The sequence below is a fragment of the Stegostoma tigrinum genome, chromosome 1 (genome assembly GCF_030684315.1).
Source record: "Stegostoma tigrinum isolate sSteTig4 chromosome 1, sSteTig4.hap1, whole genome shotgun sequence".
NCBI classification, from domain to species: domain Eukaryota; kingdom Metazoa; phylum Chordata; class Chondrichthyes; order Orectolobiformes; family Stegostomatidae; genus Stegostoma; species Stegostoma tigrinum.
The window spans coordinates 18141427-18161354 of NC_081354.1; the positions used below are offsets into that span (position 1 = coordinate 18141427).

At 41.6% G+C, this 19928-nt stretch overlaps 1 protein-coding gene across 4 annotated transcripts in view; it reads left to right on the forward strand.

Annotated features, from left to right (window-relative positions):
- Nucleotides 1-19928, forward strand: part of LOC125457603 (evC complex member EVC-like) — a 56811-nt gene that overhangs the window by 3576 nt on the left and 33307 nt on the right. For 2 of the 4 annotated variants that reach the window (XM_048542052.2, XM_048542062.2), the window contains exons 3-12: nucleotides 5626-5709; nucleotides 6239-6471; nucleotides 7646-7730; nucleotides 8144-8242; nucleotides 11318-11452; nucleotides 15359-15517; nucleotides 16538-16754; nucleotides 17827-17975; nucleotides 19288-19407; nucleotides 19791-19889. In XM_048542052.2, the coding sequence (XP_048398009.1) occupies nucleotides 5626-5709; nucleotides 6239-6471; nucleotides 7646-7730; nucleotides 8144-8242; nucleotides 11318-11452; nucleotides 15359-15517; nucleotides 16538-16754; nucleotides 17827-17975; nucleotides 19288-19407; nucleotides 19791-19889 (1380 nt within the window). The remainder of the gene's footprint in view (nucleotides 1-5625; nucleotides 5710-6238; nucleotides 6472-7645; nucleotides 7731-8143; nucleotides 8243-11317; nucleotides 11453-15358; nucleotides 15518-16537; nucleotides 16755-17826; nucleotides 17976-19287; nucleotides 19408-19790; nucleotides 19890-19928) is intronic. The other 2 variants (XM_048542071.2, XM_048542081.2) reach the window with 2 other exon arrangements.

Sequence of the window (19928 nt, forward strand, 5' to 3'; positions counted from 1 at the left end):
CCACTTAATTGTTGGATATTATTCTCCTAGCAGAGGAAAAATCTCCTCTGATTAAATCAGAAGTGAGAATGGGCCAAAAGTAGAAACAGGATATGATTAGGCTCATTAATGAACTAATTAACACCAATTATTCCTGAGCCATCTGGAATTTAAAGGTGATTGAGAGAAAAAATATGAACTGCACCGCACAACCTACAAGTACCTCCCAAAAGGCACCCAGCAAGTCCTAAATGGCATGTTGTCAGATGTTCTGTGCCTGTCTGAGATACTGGGTGTCGTGAAAGTGGGCGATGCTCCCTTTGACCCTCAGTAACCCGGCATATATCTGAGTTTGTGATCAATTGATGGTCCCTGGATCACTATCAACTACAGTCACCAGCCGTGGAGAGCTGCAGATTGGCCAGCAGCTTTTGGCATCCAGGATTTCTGCCTCCCGGGTCCTAACACCTAGAGAAGATTGTGTGCCTGACAAGCCCTTCATTTATTTGAACCTCCGATGGAAGTGACTCAGGGTTACTATTGATTCTGTGATGGGTGCATAAGCTTTTGGGGTGCCCTTTAATTTAAGACTTCTTGTATTATAAACATTTATAGACTGGCTGTCTCAAAATTCAATCTAAAAGTTTACTAATCCTGATTAATTACAAGACCCATTCCCAGTGCAAATGTGTTTTCACAAGTTTTACAGAATTTATTCAGTTTATGATAACAAGTATAAAATAAATCATAATAAAAGCAATGGTTACTGTGGATCCATTTTGGGATGCCAATTCATGACGCAGTTAAACACAGGTGTCATGTTCCGTTGACTGACATTCTTCTGTCTTTGACCTTTCTTTTCGGTGTATCAAACACCTAAGAACTGTGGCTTATTGATCCTCACTAGCCACTGTATGATCAGAGACATTTAGAACTTTCATTGGCTTTTTGGTGCACAAACAACACACAAATCATGATTAATCTTAGATTGGTGGCTTGGCAGTGTCTTCCCAATTTCTGATTGGTTTGGTTAAAAGTAATAGGCATCTTACTGACATCACTTCCTACAGTCTCACGATTTACTCTTTGAGACAACAATCAATTTGTTAAATAAATCCCTTTTGTAACAGTTTGTCTTTCTTAGCTCTCCAAAGCCAGAGTACTTTACCAAGACAAGGTGGCACAATTGAGGCCATTTGTGACTGTCGAAGTATAGGATCATCTTCGGATGATTAACTAGTATCACAAATGACCCAATTTCTGCAGCTAAAAAGATTTGAAAAAAAAAACAAAAATCCATAAAACTTGCTGCAGAATCTAATTCAAAAACATAGGTATAAAATTTATAATTATTCTCATATACTTGTTACATACTTTTAAGAAACAAAACTCAACTAATCCAAAAGACACATAACTGTACCTTTTTAACTAAAAGCCATGTCCAACTTCAGAAACACTTTCACCTGTGCTAGTTTTAAGTTTCCATTAGCCTGAATGATAAACAGCAATACACCTTTCTGCCAATGACCTTGATTTTGACCTGCACCCTATGGCTTTCTTCATCACAGAACTGTTTGCAACAAACCCCGGTTGAACAAGGTATGATCTAATTTCTCAGATAATAAAATGTGAGGCTGGATGAACACAGCAGGCCCAGCAGCATCTCAGGAGCACAAAAGCTGACGTTTCGGGCCTAGACCCTTCATCAGAGAGGGGGATGGGGTGAGGGTTCTGGAATAAATAGGGAGAGAGGGGGAGGCGGACTGAAGATGGAGAGAAAAGAAGATAGGTGGAGAGGAGAGTATAGGTGGGGAGGTAGGGAGGGGATAGGTCAGTCCAGGGAAGACAGACAGGTCAAGGAGGTGGGATGAGGTTAGTAGGTAGGAGATGGAGGTGCGGCTTGGGGTGGGAGGAAGGGATGGGTGAAAGGAAGAACAGGTTAGGAAGGCAGAGACAGGTTGGACTGGTTTTGGGATGCAGTAGGTGGAGGGGAAGACCTGGGCTGGTTGTGCGGTGCACTGGGGGGAGGGGATGAACTGGGCTGGTTTTGGGATGCGGTGGGGGAAGGGGAGATTTTGAAGCTGATGAAGTCCACATTGATACCATTGGTCTGCAGGGTTCCAAAGCGGAATACGAGTTGCTGTTCCTGCAACCTTCGGGTGGCATCATTGTGGCACTGCAGGAGGCCCATGATGGACATGTCATCTAAAGAATGGGAGGTGGAGTGGAAATGGTTTGCGACTGGGAGGTGCAGTTGTTTATTGCGAACTGAGCGGAGGCGTTCTGCAAAGCGGTCCCCAAGCCTCCACTTGGTTTCCCCAACGTAGAGGAAGCCACAGCGGGTACCACATTGGCAGATGTGCAGGTGAACCTCTGCTTAATGTGGAAAGTCATCTTGGGGCCTGGGATAGGGGTGAGGGAGGAGGTGTGGGGGCAAGTGTAGCATTTCCTGCGGTTGCAGGGAAAGGTGCCGGGTGTGGTGGTGTTGGAGGGCAGTGTGGAGCGAACAAGGGAGTCACGGAGAGAATGGTCTCTCCGGAAAGCAGACAGGGTGGGGATGGAAAAATGTCTTGGGTAGTGGGGTCGGATTGTAGATGGCGGAAGTGTTGGAGGATGATGCATTGTATCCGGAGGTTTGGTGGGGTGGTGTGTGAGAACGAGGGGGATCCTGTTTGGGCATTTGTGGCGGGGGCGGGGTGTGAGGGATGTGTTGCGGGAAATGCGGGAGACGCGGTCAAGGGCGTTCTCGACCACTGTGGGGGGGAAAGTTGCGGTCCTTGAAGAACTTGGACATCTGGGATGTGCGGGAGTGGAATGCCTCATCGTGGGAGCAGATGCGGCGGAGGCGGAGGAATTGGGAATAGGGGATGGAGTTTTTGCAGGAGGGTGGGTGGGAGGAGGTGTATTCTCGGTAGCTGTGGGAGTCGGTGGGCTTGAAATGGACATCAGTTACAAGCTGGTTGCCTGAGATGGAGACTGAGAGATACCCAACCTCTTCCTCCCTTACATTGATGACTGTATCGGCACCGCCTCTTGCTCCCCACAGGAGCTCGAACAGTCCATCCACTTCACCAACACCATCCACCCCAACCTTCAGTTCACCTGGGCCATCTCCAGCACATCAATGTAACGGAGGAAGAGGTGGGGTATCTCTCAGTCTCCATCTCAGGCAACCAGCTTGTAACTGATGTCCATTTCAAGCCCACCGACTCCCACAGCTACCTAGAATACACCTCCTCCCACCCACCCTCCTGCAAAAATTCCATCCCCTGTTCCCAAGTCCTCCGCCTCCGCCGTATCTGCTCCCACGATGAGACATTCCACTCCCGTACATCCCAGATGTCCAAGTTCTTCAAGGACCGCAACTTTCCCCCCACAGTGGTCGAGAACGCCCTTGACCGCGTCTCCCGCATTTCCCGCAACACATCCCTCACACCCCGCCCCGGCCACAAACGCCCAAACAGGGTCCCCCTCTTTCTCACACACCACACCACCAACCTCCGGATACAACGCATCATCCTCCGACACTTCCACCATCTACAAGCCGACCCCACCACCCAAGACATTTTTCCATCCCCACCCTGTCTGCTTTCCGGAGAGACCACTCTCTCCGTGACTCCCTTGTTCGCTCCACACTGCTCTCCAACCCCACCACACCCGGCACCTTCCCCTGCAACCGCAGGAAATGCTACACTTGCCCCCACACCTCCTCCCTCACCCCTATCCCAGGCCCCAAGATGACTTTCCACATTAAGCAGAGGTTCACCTGCACATCTGCCAATGTGGTATACTGCATCCACTGTACCCGGTGTGGCTTCCTCTACATTGGGGAAACCAAGCAGAGGCTTGGGGACCGCTTTGCAGAACACCTCCGCTCGGTTTGCAACAAACAACTGCACCTCCCAGTCGCAAACCATTTCCACTATCCTCCCATTCTTTAGATGACATGTCCATCATGGGCCTCCTGCAGTGCCACAATGATGCCACCCGAAGGTTGCAGGAACAACAACTCATATTCCGCTTGGGAACCCTGCAGCCCAATGGTATCAATGTGGACTTCACCAGCGTCAAAATCTCCCCTTCCCCCACCGCATCGCAAAACCAGCCCAGTTCGTCCCCTCCCCCCACTGCACGACACAACCAGCCCAGCTCTTCCCCTCCACCCACTGCATCCCAAAACCAGTCCAACCTGTCTCTGCCTCCCTAACCTGTTCTTCCTCTCACCCATCCCTTCCTCCCACCCCAAGCTGCACTTCCATCTCCTACCTACTAACCTCATCCCACCTCCTTGACCTGTCTGTCTTCCCTGGACTGACCTATCCCCTCCCTACCTCCCCACCTATACTCTCCTCTCCACCTATCTTCTTTTCTCTCCATCTTCAGTCCGCCTCCCCCTCTCTCCCTATTTTTTCCAGAACTCTCACCCCATCCCCCTCTCTGATGAAGGCCCCAAGATGACTTGGCCCGAATCGTCAGCTATTTGTGCTCCTGAGATGCTGCTGGCGCTGCTGTGTTCATCCAGCCTCACATTTTATTATCTTGGATTCTCCAGCATCTGCAGTTCCCATTATCAATGATCTAATTTCTCGTTTGCTTAATGAAAGCAAAGTGATTAATTATTGTGAAGTACCTCAATCCTGCAAGTTGAACCCACATCCAGAATCTTAAATCTGCAAAGCCAAATCCTGCTGCTACCTCACCATGTCAGAAAATCAGCATGACCCTTTTGATCAGGCAAAGTGAGACGTTCAGGAGGCCAATCGGGTCCTTTATTAAATCTACAGATTGTCTCCTGATGAACAGATGTGCAATTTCAGTGTGCTAACAGTTTCTTTCAGGCTGGCCCTGGTACAATGAGAATTGTGGACTAGAAGATTTAATTTTGTTTGGTCTCGGGTTTCACTTGCCTTAGCATTCTCTGCCCAATTCCATGAGTGCTGCCCATCCCTTAGCTTGACCAAATCCCCACTCATGAATTAGCTCGGATCCCAGTTGCAGTCTATGCCCATGCACTGGAAAAATAATGAATTCAGCTAGATTTGAACTTTTCACCAAGAGAATTTCAGGAAATGAGCTCTAGACATTAAGAATGCCAAAATGTTGATAACCCCAGAGTCACTAGAGGCTCCAATCATATATTAGATCCTTTTAAAATGTCATAGAATCACCGAGATCTACAGCACAGAGAAAAGGCCCTTTTGCCCATCATATCCACACGAGTCAAACAAAAACACCTAACTATTCTAATCCCATGGAGTCCATAACATTTGACATTATAAAATAGCATAATATCAAATCACAAATAATGTTGTGGGGGAATTTATTAAAAAACTATACATTCTTGCAAAATAATAGTTAAATGACCTAGCATTCTCAAAATTTTAAATTTTCTTATTGATATAATTGGAATAATCCTTGGTTCTTTCAAGTTTGAATGTTGTTTGGACTCTGAAAAATATATTTTACAGAAAATACAGTTATTTTTGTAATTACAACTTCCATTTTGCTTTATATCGAAAGATGAGCTTTTAACTAAGCTTTAAACATGGCATGAGTTCTCATTGACCTCAAGCTCCGAGAAAGATAAATGACTTGGAACACTTCAATAAAACATTTTGACTGGCTAATACATTTTTTATTTCACAGGAAAATGAAACATCATTGAACAGTAATATAGCTGCTTTTGCACTGAAGGCAAGAGTCATATATCCCATTAATCAAAAATTCAGGGTAAGCCTCACTGTTGTTATAATGAGCGGCAATTCTGGTAATGCAATATTGAGTAGGAAGTTGTTTTGGTTTGCATTAATTAATAGACAATGTATGATTATATCATTTTTTTAGATTGAAAAGCTGTATTTACTAGAAAACTAGTTATAAAATCTGGTTACATGATAGTTTATATTAGGTCCACAATTTAAAAGAATTATCTAACCAATAATTTAATTGTCTAATTTAATACTCCAAATCCAAAATGCAGATTTTCCAGTTCTAGAGCAAGATGTTAGTCTCTAATTCTTTTCTTTTACAGAATAATAGTCAATGAATAATCTTTCAATCATAAAAGTAATTAACAATGGATGCTGGAAATCTGAAGAAGTGCTAGAAAAACTCAGTAGGACTCAGTCCAAAGAAGAGCCATATTTGATTTAAAACATTAACTTTCTCGTCCAGACATGCTGCCAGATCTGCTAAGTCTTCTAATTGTGTTGATGTTCTACTTCCAAGTTACGAGATGTGACATGTATTTTATTTCTAGCCACTAGCAGATGGATCATCTCATCCCTCCCTATTGGAAGGATTGAAGCAGAGAGATTCCACCAAAAGAACAAAAGAAGATTTTGTTTTATCAGACCCTGAGTTCCTCGATCTCAAGAGTGAGAGAGATTACAATTGTTTTCCAGGGAATTATCCACCATCGACAACAGTCTGTAACGAAAATAACACAATTCCGATAGTGATGTTCTTTTCTGAATTACTGGGCTATACAAGGTAAAATATTTTCAAAAAGTGTACTAGGGACAGATATGTGCACAAATCTCATTATTGTACACAATCAAGTCAGATGTATTGCTCACGTGAATGGAAGAAAGTAGCTAGGGGATAAGTGGACCAGCACTTGTAAAAGTAATTTTAATGCCACACAATCCATTTTTGCTGAAACAAAGTTTGAAGTTGTGAGTTAATTAGGACATAATGAGAAGACTTACGTCATTCTTCAATGTGATGTATTTGGTCCTTAATTTATATATTATTTGCATTTTATAATATTTTTACTTAAGTAAAAGAATAAGGGAAACTTGAAGAAGAGAAAATTGGAGCAGATGACTTTCTCCAATTAAGATTAAGAATCTGGGAACAAATGAAACAAGTTTATTGTCCCCAGTGGTGGTTGGATGTTACTGCAACATACAAAAACAAAACTCGTGGAAGTGGGAAATCTGAAATGGATTATAGAATCCCTACAGTGTGGAAACAGGCCCTTTGGCCCAACAAGACCACGCTGACCTTCAGAGCATCCCACCCAGACCCATCCCCCTATCACCCACCTAATCTACACATCCTTGAACTCTATGGGCAATTTAGCATGGCCAATCCATCGAGCCTGCACATCTTTGGACTGTGGGAGGAAACCAGAGCACCCAGAGGAAACATAAGTAGGCACGGGGGGGAGAATGTGCAAACTCCATTCAGACAGTCATCTGATGGTGGAATTGAACTGGGGTTCCTGGTGCTATGAGGTAGCAGTGCTAACTATGCCACCCCTAAAATCCTACCGACTTGGTCAGGATGGGGACTTTGGCATTATTAGCACCATGCTCCAACCATCTGAGCTAACTGACCTGTAAATGAAAACATAAAATGCTGGATAAGGTTTGGCTGCATCTGTAGAGAGAGAAACAGAGTTAATATTTCAGGTGCCTGAGTTGGTGTGCTTCCAAAATTTTCTGCTTGTGTTTTTCCTGTGGCATGAGAAGTTTGCATAAACTATCTCTACTATAAATATAGTTGACGAAATCCATAATGAAAATCACATACATGTAAGTGGTTTAAGAGTTAGAATGCATGTCTATACATCTATACAGATGGTTCTGCCTGTTCAGCATTTCTTTGATATTATTCACTGTTGACCATTTGTAATTTTGTGTTTCTGCCTATTCAACAGTCCTGAAGCTGAACTCGGCCTGTACAGATTCAGTCTGCAAACCCTAAGGCTTTTAGATGCAGAAATACGACAAGAACAGTATATGGTATGTTGAGAGAAGTTGCAAAGTCCTTTTTGAACATAGAATATCTTAATGTAAAAATACTGATTGTGTCATTGCATTGCCAGAGCTCAGTATAGTCACAATTTTGGCCTTCTTTAGGTGGCCTCATCATGATCCCATTCTAAATCCCAATGAGGGGAATCACCTATGGGTGTTCATGCCAGTACCGGTGCTGACAGCATGATCTCTCCATAAACTCACGATTGAGACAATACTGCCTGAGCCTGTGAAAAATGCATTTTTTTTGTGTATAATGTAATGTAGAATGTATGTTTCCTTTTAATAATACTGTAAACTGCGTGTAACTAAGAAGCACAAAAATCGGTGATATTATTCCATCATTTGTCAAATCTTTACAGTTCAGGAGCTCTGAGTACATCCATCTTTCATTTTAGATCTTTCTTCAACTACTAAAATTACAACTGAATGATTTGTACTTGAAAGAAAAAATAGATGAGACGTTTTACAGAGACTTTCTATCCACACAAGAAAAGGTAATGTAAAGTCAGTTTCCAAAGGTGAAAATACAATAAATCACTTAGTTTAATGTAATTTAGCAGTGCACAATTATTTCATTGTGTTAAAGTAATAGCCTTTAATAAATAAAGTTTTGTTAAACAAAGTTTTATTTCCAATTACGTAATTTGAAAGGACAATAAAAAAATTAATCAGTTTGTGTCTACTGGTAAAGTCTTGTGTTTGTTGTAACACATCATTAAGATTTGGACTTAGGCACAGTTGGTTACAGACAAGGAAAAGACTCTTGCATCTTGTAAAGCATCTTGTAGCCAATGAAATACTTGATCCTATGATTTCACTGTGGCAATTACTAAAATTTGTTCTTTGGATGTGGGCATTGCTGGCTGAGCCAGAAATTAGTATCCATCCCTAATCGCCCTGGGAGAAGTTAGAGGTGAGTTGCTTACTTGAACTGTTGCAGTCCTTTGATGTAGGAATGCCTTTTAGGAAGAGAACTCCAGGATTTTTACCCAACAGCAGTGAAGGAACAGTGATGCAGTTTCAATTCAGGATGGTATGTGGCTTGGAGGAAAACCTTTAGGTCGTAGTGTTCCAATGCATCTGCTGCCCTTGACCTTGTAGGTGGTATAGATCGTAAGTTTGGGAAGGTATTGTCAAAGGAGTCTTGGTGAGTTGTCGCAGTGCATCTTATAGATGGTACACACCTGCTGGTGAAAAGAGTAAGTGTTGAAAATGTTACATGGGGTATCATTCAGGCAGGCTGATTTGTTCTGGATAAGGTCAGGCATCTTGAGCATTTTTGGAGCTCATCCATCCGGGCAGATGGAGAGTATTCCTCAACCTCCTAACTTGTGCTTGGAGGTGATGAACGGGCATTGAAGAGATAGGAGCTTGGTTATTCATCATAGGATCCTAACCTCTGACCTACTCATGTAAACCACTTATATACATGGCCAGTCTAATTCAGTTTGTGGTCAGTGGTGACTCCAGGCCATTGATAGTGAGGATTCATCAATCCTAATGCCAATGAACATTAAGGGGTGATGGTTAATTCTGTCTTGTTGGAGATGATCATTGCTTAGAATTTGTATGGCTTGAATGTTGTTTGCCACTTATCCAGCCCAGGTGAATCCACCTCATTCATTTCCTGGGCATCCAGTGACAATTTGAAGTGTGGACACCTGATTGGTTGGTATCTGTAGGGGGTGCAGCATTGGATTTTTACATAAAATCCCTATAGTGAAAGCAGGCCATTCAGCCCATCAAGTCCCTACCGTCCCTGTGAACATCCTGCTCAGACTCACCCTATTCCTGTAACCCCATATTTCCCAGACCTAAACCACCTAACTTGCACATCCCCAGACACTATGAACAATTTCCCATGGCCAATCCACTTTACCTGCACATCTTTGGGGTATGGGACAAAACTGGAGCACCTGGAGGGAACCCATGTAGATGCTGGGAGAATGTGCAAATTCCGTGCAGACAGTGCATGAGGGTGAAATTGAAGCTGGTCACTGGTGCTGTGTGGTTAGCAGCAGTGCTAACCACTGAGCAACTGTGCTGCCACAAAGAGTATAGGGTGAAAGAAGGTACAGAGATGGAGTTTGATCAGCCATGATCATATTGAATGGTAGAGTAGGCTCAAAGTGCTGAATTGCCTACATTTTATTTATTCATTCACGGGATCAGGGTGTCACTGGGTTGTCCGGTAATTTATTGTTCATCCCTAATTGCCCAGAAGGAAGTTAAAAGTCAACCACATTGCTGTGGGTCCAGAGTCACATGTAGGCCAGGCCAGGTCAGGATGGCAGTTTCCTCCCTAAAGGACATGAGTGAACCTTTAGACTTTTAATCCTATATTTTTATTGAATTCAAACTCTACCATCTGCCCGGGTGGGATCCAGCCTGGGTCCCTCGAGCATTACCTTTTGCCTCTGGATTAGCAGTCCCGCGATAATGCCACTAGGTGGGTATTCCCTGGGTGGGAAACTCCCCCTCCTGGAATTAGCCCACCAGTCAGGTCCGTGACTGATTCATGCTAAGATCTATTGGGCCTCCCAGAAATAGCAATGTGGACTTGTCACTTTCCACATAGTGAACAGAATCCCTGCAGTGATCTTTAAGTTCTGTCTCACATTTCTATTGAGAGTGATTGCATTTGCCTTCGTAAAATCTGAGGGCTTGGCACAATTTTAAATATGGTATTGTTACTTAGGGAGCACAACAGCACAATGCTGGTGTACTAATATACCTGTACTGACGAGGAGTGCTTTGTCTCTGGAGTTACAAATTTACAATTTCCTGACGTCAGTTGAGTTGCTACGAGAAATCATGGAGAGAAGTCGAAGCATTTCTTCATAGCAAGGAAAGGAAAGTGAATATTTTGACTTCAGTCTCTAGGCACCAGTTTCATAGTGAAATTTGCAGCAGTACAATGAGGGAAGGGAGGGTTACACAGGTGGAGTGACATAAAGCTGAAGGAAACATCATTCCAAACATAATTAGTTTCAATAAATAATGCAATGAAGAATTTACCGTCATATTTTGCTAAATGTTTCCATTTTCGAAACAACTCCTGTTTAGTCCTCAACTATTTGTGAAGAGATATCAATGCGCAATCTCATATATCATAGAGTTATTCAGCACAGAAACCGACCCTTTGGCCCAACTTATCCGCATTGTCCAAATACACTAAACAGATCTAGTTCCATTTGCCAGAATTTGCTCCATATCAAACCTTTCTCTTCATGTACCCTCCAGATGCCTTTTAAATGTTGTAATTGTACCCGTCTCCAGCACTTCCACTCGCAGCTCTTTCCATACAGACACCACTCCCTGTGAAAAAGTTGCTCCTCGGATCCCTTTTAAATATTTTTCCCTCTCACCTTAAACCTATGCCCTCTAGTTTTGGACTGTCCCAGCACCAGGAAAAAGACCTTAGCTATTCACCCTATCCATGTCCCTCATGATTTTGTAAACTTTAATAAGGTCACCCCTCAGCTTCCAACACTCTAGGGAAGAAAAGCCCCAGCCTATTCAGCCTCTCCCTACAGCTCAAACAGTGATTGAACTCTTCTGTTTCAAAGGAACTGGAAAAGCTACAGAACTTGGAGCAGCCGGTGTTGCTAGGTGACACCAGCAGGAAAGATTGTGAACAACATTATACTTTGGAGGAAGCTGAACAAGATGAACACAGTTACTTGCAATATACTATACACCAGGTAAGACTGTTTAAATTTGTAATACAGTCTGTTGCAATAGCAACAGGACCACGTCACTCTTTATAGGAAGATGCAGTGACGTAGCGGTTATGTGATTGGACTAATAATCTGGAACACCAGGCTAATGACTTGGCAATGTGGGCGGATGGTGAAATTTGAGTTCAGTAAAGTACAGACTTAAAAGCTCGTTATTGACAAACCATTGAATCACTGTTAATTGTCAGAAATATCCATCTGAGTTAGGACTGAAATGAGGAAAGGTTTCTTCATCCTGTGGAATTCGCTACCACAGAAAGCAGTTGAGGCTAAAAGATTGAATATTTTTAAGATGGACTTAGATATAGTTAGGGTTAAAGGAATCAATGTGTTTGGGAAGAAAGCAGGAACAGGGTAACTGAGTTGGTTATTCAGCCATGATCATGTTGTATGATGGAGCAAGCTTCAAGGATTGTTTTTAACTGGTTCACTAGTGACCTTTTTGGGAAGGGAATCTGTGTTCCTTTCCTGATTTGCCTATATGCAAGTCCAGAACCAAAGCAATTTTTTACTGTCTTGTGGGCATTTATTGCTACCAAGATGTGCTACTCACATCCCATGAAAGAATTTTTAAAAATTATGCCAGGTGTAGTTTTCTGAAGAAACATCAACATCAACCCGAAATATCAAACTTGCCTGCTCCTCTGATGCTGCTTGGCCTGTTGTGTTCATCCAACTTCACACTGTATTATCTCAAGTGTAGTGACTTGATTTTGCAAGTTAAGGTTGTTTGAACATGGTCCAAGCACAAAGAGTTCAATTGAGTAGCAGCACAGGGACAGATCTCAGTTCACCCTTTAAACAGGCAAAAAGTAGAATTGTTAAATATTTGTTAAAAACTAAAAGAACTGTGGATGCTGGAAATCAGAAACAAAAATAGAAATTGCTGGAAAAACTCAGCAGGTCTGGCAACATCTATGAAGAGAACCAGAGGTAACATTTTGGGTCAAGTGACCCTTCCTCAGAACCTTATGGCAGCTAGGAAAATGTCAGTTTGTGTTTTAAAGGTTGAATGGGGGTGGGACATGCCATTGTTTTCAGCTCTACAGTACCATCTCAAAGATGGATGGCCCATGATAATGTGCAGCAAACTTTGCTCATTAACCAGTTTTGTGTCTGCTGTTTGCCCTTACCAAATCACCCATTTGCTATACAGTTATGTCATTGCTTACCTATATTTTAGCAAGGAACACAACAAAGTGCACCTGGAAATCTTTGGCTCACAAATTCCAAGACCTTCATGTACCAATCAAAGTGACACAAACATTGCTGGTTATTGTTACTTGAGCCAATTGCCCCTTTGAGAAATACTCCAGTGGAGAGCTGTTTAGCAGCATCATTGATCATTCAGCTGGAAACGGAGACAAAGGCATTGACTATTACACGATGGTCAAAAGGCTTAACACATGGTTAAATATAGTAAGTACCACTATCTGAGATTATGTCACAGGGACGTGATCAGAGTAAAAAAGGAGTTTGTCAGAGATAGAGTTGGGCTAGTGTACACCAACAGTCTCAATAACAATGCAGGTCAGATTCACATAACCTGTAAATAGTTGCAGCAATGAAAAAACTTTATACTGATTACTCAACAAGTTTCCTCTAGTTAGATGATAGATAGATCTTCTAAACTACACTCAACCACTTTGAATTTGGAGGAGCCCACGAACAACACTGACTGTACAGTCTGATGTATTTGTAAGCAGTTTGACACGAGATGCACACTAAGTGATATTGCTGCCCCAGCACAGAATCTGCCTCATACATCTTCCGAGAACTGAGAATTGTGGTGAGCTTTCCAACGATTGGAATTGCTTTTACTGTGCTGTAATCTGACTCTGGGCAGAATACTATATTCCCCTGGCAGCTGGTTTTCAAGAGTAGGTGGTGTGACCCACTAAATTTCCTGCATGGCCGTTCTACTGCACTTCTGCCTGCTCGGACCTGCCTGCAGTTTTATAATGTGATTTACAAGGCTGAGGTTTATCTGCCCTTGGCCCAGTTTGGCCTTTGAGTGGGCAAATGTTGACCATCTAAGGATAGTTTCCCACTCACTGTTGGAACCCAACCTGCATCAAGGGCTTCTATTCAATGTTGGGTGCTACACCACTGCCCTCCACTTTAAAAAAAAAGAGGTTTGTCGCCCACAGTACTCTCTCACCTCTCTGGTTTCAGCACAGACATGCCTTGTCTCCAGTCCATGGACAATCCCAGGTTTTATCTCACCATTCCTTCCTGATTGGCCAGCTTCTTCCTGACTGATGGATGAAAATCCTGCCTCCAGACTTCTTAGGTGAAAATCCTACTGATTCATGGGGTAGCAGGTCCCTTGCTGCAGTCAGCAGAGCTTTGCAACTGAACAGCTACAGCTATTCTACACCCTCGGCAGGAGTGCTGAGTTCCCAAGTAGCCACTTTTTTCACTGGAGCGTGGGAGGTTGAGAGGCCGACCTGATAGAAGCTTATAAAATGATGAGAGGTATAGATAGAGTTAATGATATTTATCTTTTCCTTAGGCTGGGGGATTTCAAGACTAAAGGGCACACTTTTAAGGTGAGGGGAAGAGATTTTAACATAAGACATGAGAGGCAATTTTTTTTCCACATGCAAACCACCCTGTGGTAATGAAATTCCTGAGGGAGTGGTTGTTGTGGGTACAATTACAACATTTAAGACATTTGGATAGGTACATGAGTAGGAAAGGTTGGGAGGAGTATGAGCCAGGAGCAGGACAATGGGACTAGCTTAGTTAGGGGTTATATTTGGCATGGACTGGTTGGACCAAAGGGTCTGTTTCGGTGCTGTATGACTCTATGTTCCATGATCCTCAGGTAATGTTGCTTTCTGATCTCCCTGTTCTGCTAGTACAATTTCAGTCCCAAAGTGCTTTAAACATGAATTTGTTTCAAAAATAACCTTCAAGCTGAAAACTAGTAGTTACTGGGAAACATTTAGCAAAATATGTTTTAAAAATGCCAAGAACAATATTCTATTTAAAGAAAAATACTGTAAGTACTGCAAAACTTTTTTAAAAACTGTAACATTTGAGGTTTGTTTCCCTGTGGAGCTTCTGGTCCACAGCTGCACACAAGTGCAATCCCAGAAAAAAATCCGACACAAAGGGGAAAACATTTGTATTTCAAAACCCACACCAGTAAAGAGGTCAAAGCACCAAATTAGCACAAAGAACTGAGTGTATGAAATACTGCAAACTGCATGATGACAACATTGAAGGCAATGGACCCAAGGGTCTGCTGTGCTGTAAGTGGTAAGATCAGCTGGAACAGGAATTGAACCCCTGCTGCTGGCATCATTGTGCATTGCAAACATGCTGTTCAGCCAACTGAGGTCACCTGCGATAGGTGAAGGTCCTGCCTTCTCAGCCTTGCTCTCATCTGAGGCGTGGTGACACTTAGATTAAATTCACCGCTATCTAATGGGAAAGTGTGATCCTCTGGGACAATGGCAACTTTACCGTGCCATGTTGTAAATGTAAATGTGTGATATTTCTGTTCTCATTTTGCTAGTATTATTCCATCAGAGAATTTATCCCCACATATTCTTATTTGCTTAGTTTCCTTTAGAGTAAGTATGCTGCACTGCACCCTCATTCTGAGCGTCTACTGGTCATATAAATATCTTTGATTTTTTTTATCTAAAGCATGGGATGTTTTCTGTGACGTGCATTTTCATAATGCACTAGAAACTGCATTTTGCAGGTACTTCACTTTATTTCAAAGTTGGCTTAATGTATGCAGTATTATTCCAAGCTCGGCTGCTTTTGTTTTATTCTATAAGGTTTGGGCTGCCAGAAAGACATTCACTGTGAGCCAAGGTAATCTATAACATTGCTAACATTTGTTTATCTCAGCTCAGCGGATTTTTCAAGCAAACTGAAAGTGTCTGGTCCTCCTTTTTGAATCATTCCAAACTCCCCAAGATCACTGTACAGGAATTAATGAGGAACATAAGTGAAAAAATGTTGCAGGTGGAAGTTCTGCTAACTGACTCCTTGACTTTTCAAATCACGGTATGTATTAGTAAAAAAAACCTTGGTATCTTTGGACATGAGTATTATATCTCATTTTTGTAGCAATGATACAAGTTCACCTGCTTTACCGAATTGTGTATTGCAAGCCCTTGCTCATTAAAGTAAGTTGCTAGCAAACAGAAAACGTTCCTCAGAATATGTAGCCTCTAACGCTGTCGGCTGGAAAGTGCAAATTGTGTTATCTGAGCAGTCGTCAAAGGTCTGCAGTGCAGCATAAAAAGAGAATTGTGACTGGTAGGAAAATTAACAATGGTAATTTGAAAACTTGCATTCAACAATTTTCACTAACAAGAAGTACCTGGAAAGCATTGGATATACCACACAAAGTTCTTTTCCAGATGAGCACTCAGAACTCCTGACCCAAACAGGCAGAAAGTTACTCCCAAACTAGTGCTATGTGAGCTGTGGTATTTGGTCCTCCGGTTGTCAAGTAGGGTTTATTTTTGGGGGTTGTGTGGTTGATATGAAGGCAGTGAGTGATTATGGAGCCAGCTTAGTACTTACTCAGGATTTAGACTGCATATTTGGTAGCTTAACTTTTCCGGAGTGACTATTTTATTTAATTTCATTGCCACTCTCCAAATGTTCTGATCCAAATGGATACTTCTGGAGGATTCCGGGCCTAGCAGAATTGCACTGTGGAGTCTTCAAATACATGGGCAATTGCTTCAGAGTCTGCAATAATGGAGATTCTGTGGGGACCCCAACTGCAAATCCTATCTAAACTGGATCAACATTGCCACTCCATGAGAAAACCCACACCAGTAATGTGAGCTGAAGCAATGCTAGACTGCCTGTGTTGGGCAACCTTAAACGCCTCTAGAAAAAATCCTGCATCTAGACCAAGATGGCAAAGAAATGTTCCTTGTGTTGCTACTGTGTGTGTTCCTTTGTACCACCTCCCTCAATAGGATTTGAATAACATGTATTAGAATTTAGAATAAAACTAAATTATTCAGCAGTTAGTTTACTGCTGACACAGTTATGTTCTTGTTGTAGGTTATTCTGGATAGGCTGCTGCATTGGGAGTACATGACAAAGAGCCTTCAATCCTTGACATGGCTTGTGCAGCAAGAAAGCAAGGACAAATTAATGATGGTGACGTCAGTGCTGAGTGTTCTCAACAGGGATGGTACATTGGCTTTTTGGCAAAAAGAAGAAATTTTAGCCAGAATACAACACTCTGTTCAAGACAATGTGGACACATACATCAATGGTAAGGCTTAAAGACAGCCTTTGAGCTGAATTGTTGTTCACAACAGAAGTTCAGTTTTATAATTCCAGTATTACTTTTTCACTGACTCAGAAATGTCATGTCTACAAGTGTTTAAAGCTAAGAAAACAATATGGATTCCCCGAACCTAAAGATTTTTTTTGCTAACCATTTACTGTCATATCTAAAAACGATAAAGTGGTTGAGCCCCAACTACAGTCCAGATGACTGTAATTCATTGCAAGCAAGAAACACTTGTCAGTAAATAAATGGATATTTGTGGAATATAAAAGATACCATTTTTAAAAAGAAGGATGCACTTTTGACCAACGTCCTTTCCACTAGTGACCAAGTGGGATCACTCATTTAGCATTTTGCCTGAAAAGTGTAATTTGATCCAGTCCTTTTTTTCATCAAAATTTATTTAATAATTGAGTGGCTTTATTTTTTTTTTACAAATTTTATGAATAAAGTGTGTTTTTGAGATGAAATTATCCAGTCAGACTTGAGCCTGATTGTGCAGCCTTTAATCTTAGTTTGATTATGCAGAGATGCCCGTACTTGATAGCGCTGCAGCAGAACTCCTCAAAATTGAGAACGAGTGCTCCCAACAGTTTAGAAATGTACAATTATTAGAGGGTTATAGAAGTGGCAGCTTTTCTGTCATGAGTAACCTTTCAGAATGTACCCTGCTGTATCACTATACTATTATATGGAAGCCTCAATGTGTTGGCAGTCATGTGAATATTTACAAGGGCAGATACTTTGAGAAGAAAGCTTTAATTGAAATTCTACTTTCATTCCAAATCTAAAAGTATTTTTAATGAATCATCCTTAAAGCTAAAGGGCCTGAATATCACTTGATTTCTCCCATTTTCCTGTTGTAACTGGAAAGCAGCCTTAGGTGGAACAGCCATAACTTCTTACTCAATTCTACTTAAGAGTTCCATTGATCTTCTACTAGAGAATCCCTGTGGAAATTGCAAAGTGGCATTGATATAATTCAAAAATCCTTTGTGCTTTAAAACATTTCAATATACTGTGCCCACACATAACATAAATACTTATTTTACAGCATGTGCAAAACAAACTAAAGATCTCATTTTGGAAATGAAGAGAAGACACAGAACTTTGATGAAACGACTTGAAGAGACACAAAGACATGAGAGACTGAATCTAAAAGAGCAAGCGACTCAAATGCTTACTCCAACTGAGTTTATTCAGGTCAGACAGGAAAGTATTCTTGAGATGAATTTGTTAGACATAATCGTAGGAGTTAACATGTTGGATTGAATGAATAGTTTCAGCTTGAGAGAGTAAATTTATTGTAATAAGTACAATCATTGGCCCAGTTAGGGTTCCTTTCACCAGATGTGCCCATCACTTTCTTGTTTTGTACATCCTTATGCACTATCAATGAAGCATGTTGTTCCACTTAAAAAAAAAACTAGTTCCTTAGCATTCAGATTCTGGTGATCAGATCCTACTGTGATGAAACTAAATCATTCTGTCTCTGGTATTACATTGCATTAGGACCAGAGTAAAGTTTCCTGCATCCTGATCTAAAACTTTATTGAGCTTGATTCTTGAGAACAAAATGATTGATGTACTCCCAGGATGTGGCAGACAGTAGAAAACTGAAGATGACCGAAATAGGAACAAATTTCTGCTGATGCTGGAATCTGTACTGAAAGCAAAAAATGCTTGAAATCACAGCAGGTCAGGCAGTATCCATGGAGAGACAGCAAGCTAACCTTTCCAGTCTAGATGACTCTTCATTAGAGCTGACATGAAGTGTTTAATGAAGAGTAATCTAGACTCTAAATTTTAGCTAGCTGTCTCTCCGTGGATGCAGCCTGATTCACTGCAATGTCCATGATGCTTTCTTTTCATAACTGAAATAGTGACTGGTCTATCTACAAGACCAGTTCTACAGTTTGAAGAGAACCTTTGTCCTTTGTTTTACATGGTGTCAGGAATTGCACTCCTGCTGTATTTGGATCTACAAGAAGATGACATTTGAAAGAAGACCTTAATAGTTTTTGCCATTTAGGCTGCAGAGAAGGCTTTACATGAGATGCATTCAGTTCTGCCCAATTAGTGCCAGGGGTCCTTGAACAGTAATTTGGGCTCTCATTAACATATTGGGAAATGCCAGCTTTAAGGGAACTGCTGGTGTGCCTCAATGTTGACCAATATTGCTGTCAATGCATTTGCATTGTCTTGAATGCAACATATATATTTCGCAGGAATTTGATCTTTTCGACCCCTGTTTCATACTGTTAGAACTTGCACAATGTAAACCAATTTTTTCCTTCCTACTCTGAGTTGTAAAGTTCCTTCTTTATGTACCGTTTTATGCGTGAGAATTTCTGTTGGATAATACTCAGACACATGTGCAAAGAGTACGAGTGTCTGAGCATTAAAAAGCCCATAGAATGACCACGAGATTGATTGAGTCATAGTTGGGGAAATTTTAGATTTAAGTTTTTTTCGAACTGGATTCAATTGTAATCCTGCAAACCTCTGTATTCAGAAACAAGAGAAACAACATGCTCGAGAAGGTGGATGCTGGGTTAACATAATGAAGCAAAGAAAATTGTGGATGCTAGAAATTGGAAACATGCAAAAACAAATTGCTGAAGAAACGCACCAGGTAAGGTAGTATCTGTGGAGAGAAAAAGAGCTAACATTTCAAGTCCAGTAACCCTTCTTCAAAATTGACCACGGATGCTGCCAGACTTGCTGACTTTCTCCACCAGTTTCTGTTTTGTGGATGTTCAGTTTGTTATTCTTCCCTTCATGCCGAATTTGGATGTTTTGAAAAGAGATTTCTAATTATGTCCCTTTGTGAAAATGTTGTGACACACATGCCGTGCTAAATTTTTCTCTCTCAATCTTCAGAATAATGCCTCCCTCAGCTATTTAATTCATTATGCGTTCTAAAATTAGTTAGAACATTATGGGCAGATTGAATGAAGATACTTCACTTATTTATTGATCCCATAATATAGCATAATGTAATTGTGCATTTTATAGAGTTGTCATGAGCTTGCAGAGAGACACAGACAGACCCGCTGTGATGTGGAGGACAAGGAGAATCATAATGATGTTAAGGCAGTTACTAAACTGTGGAAGGTAAGGGTCCATTGAGTCTATTTCACAGATTACCCCTAC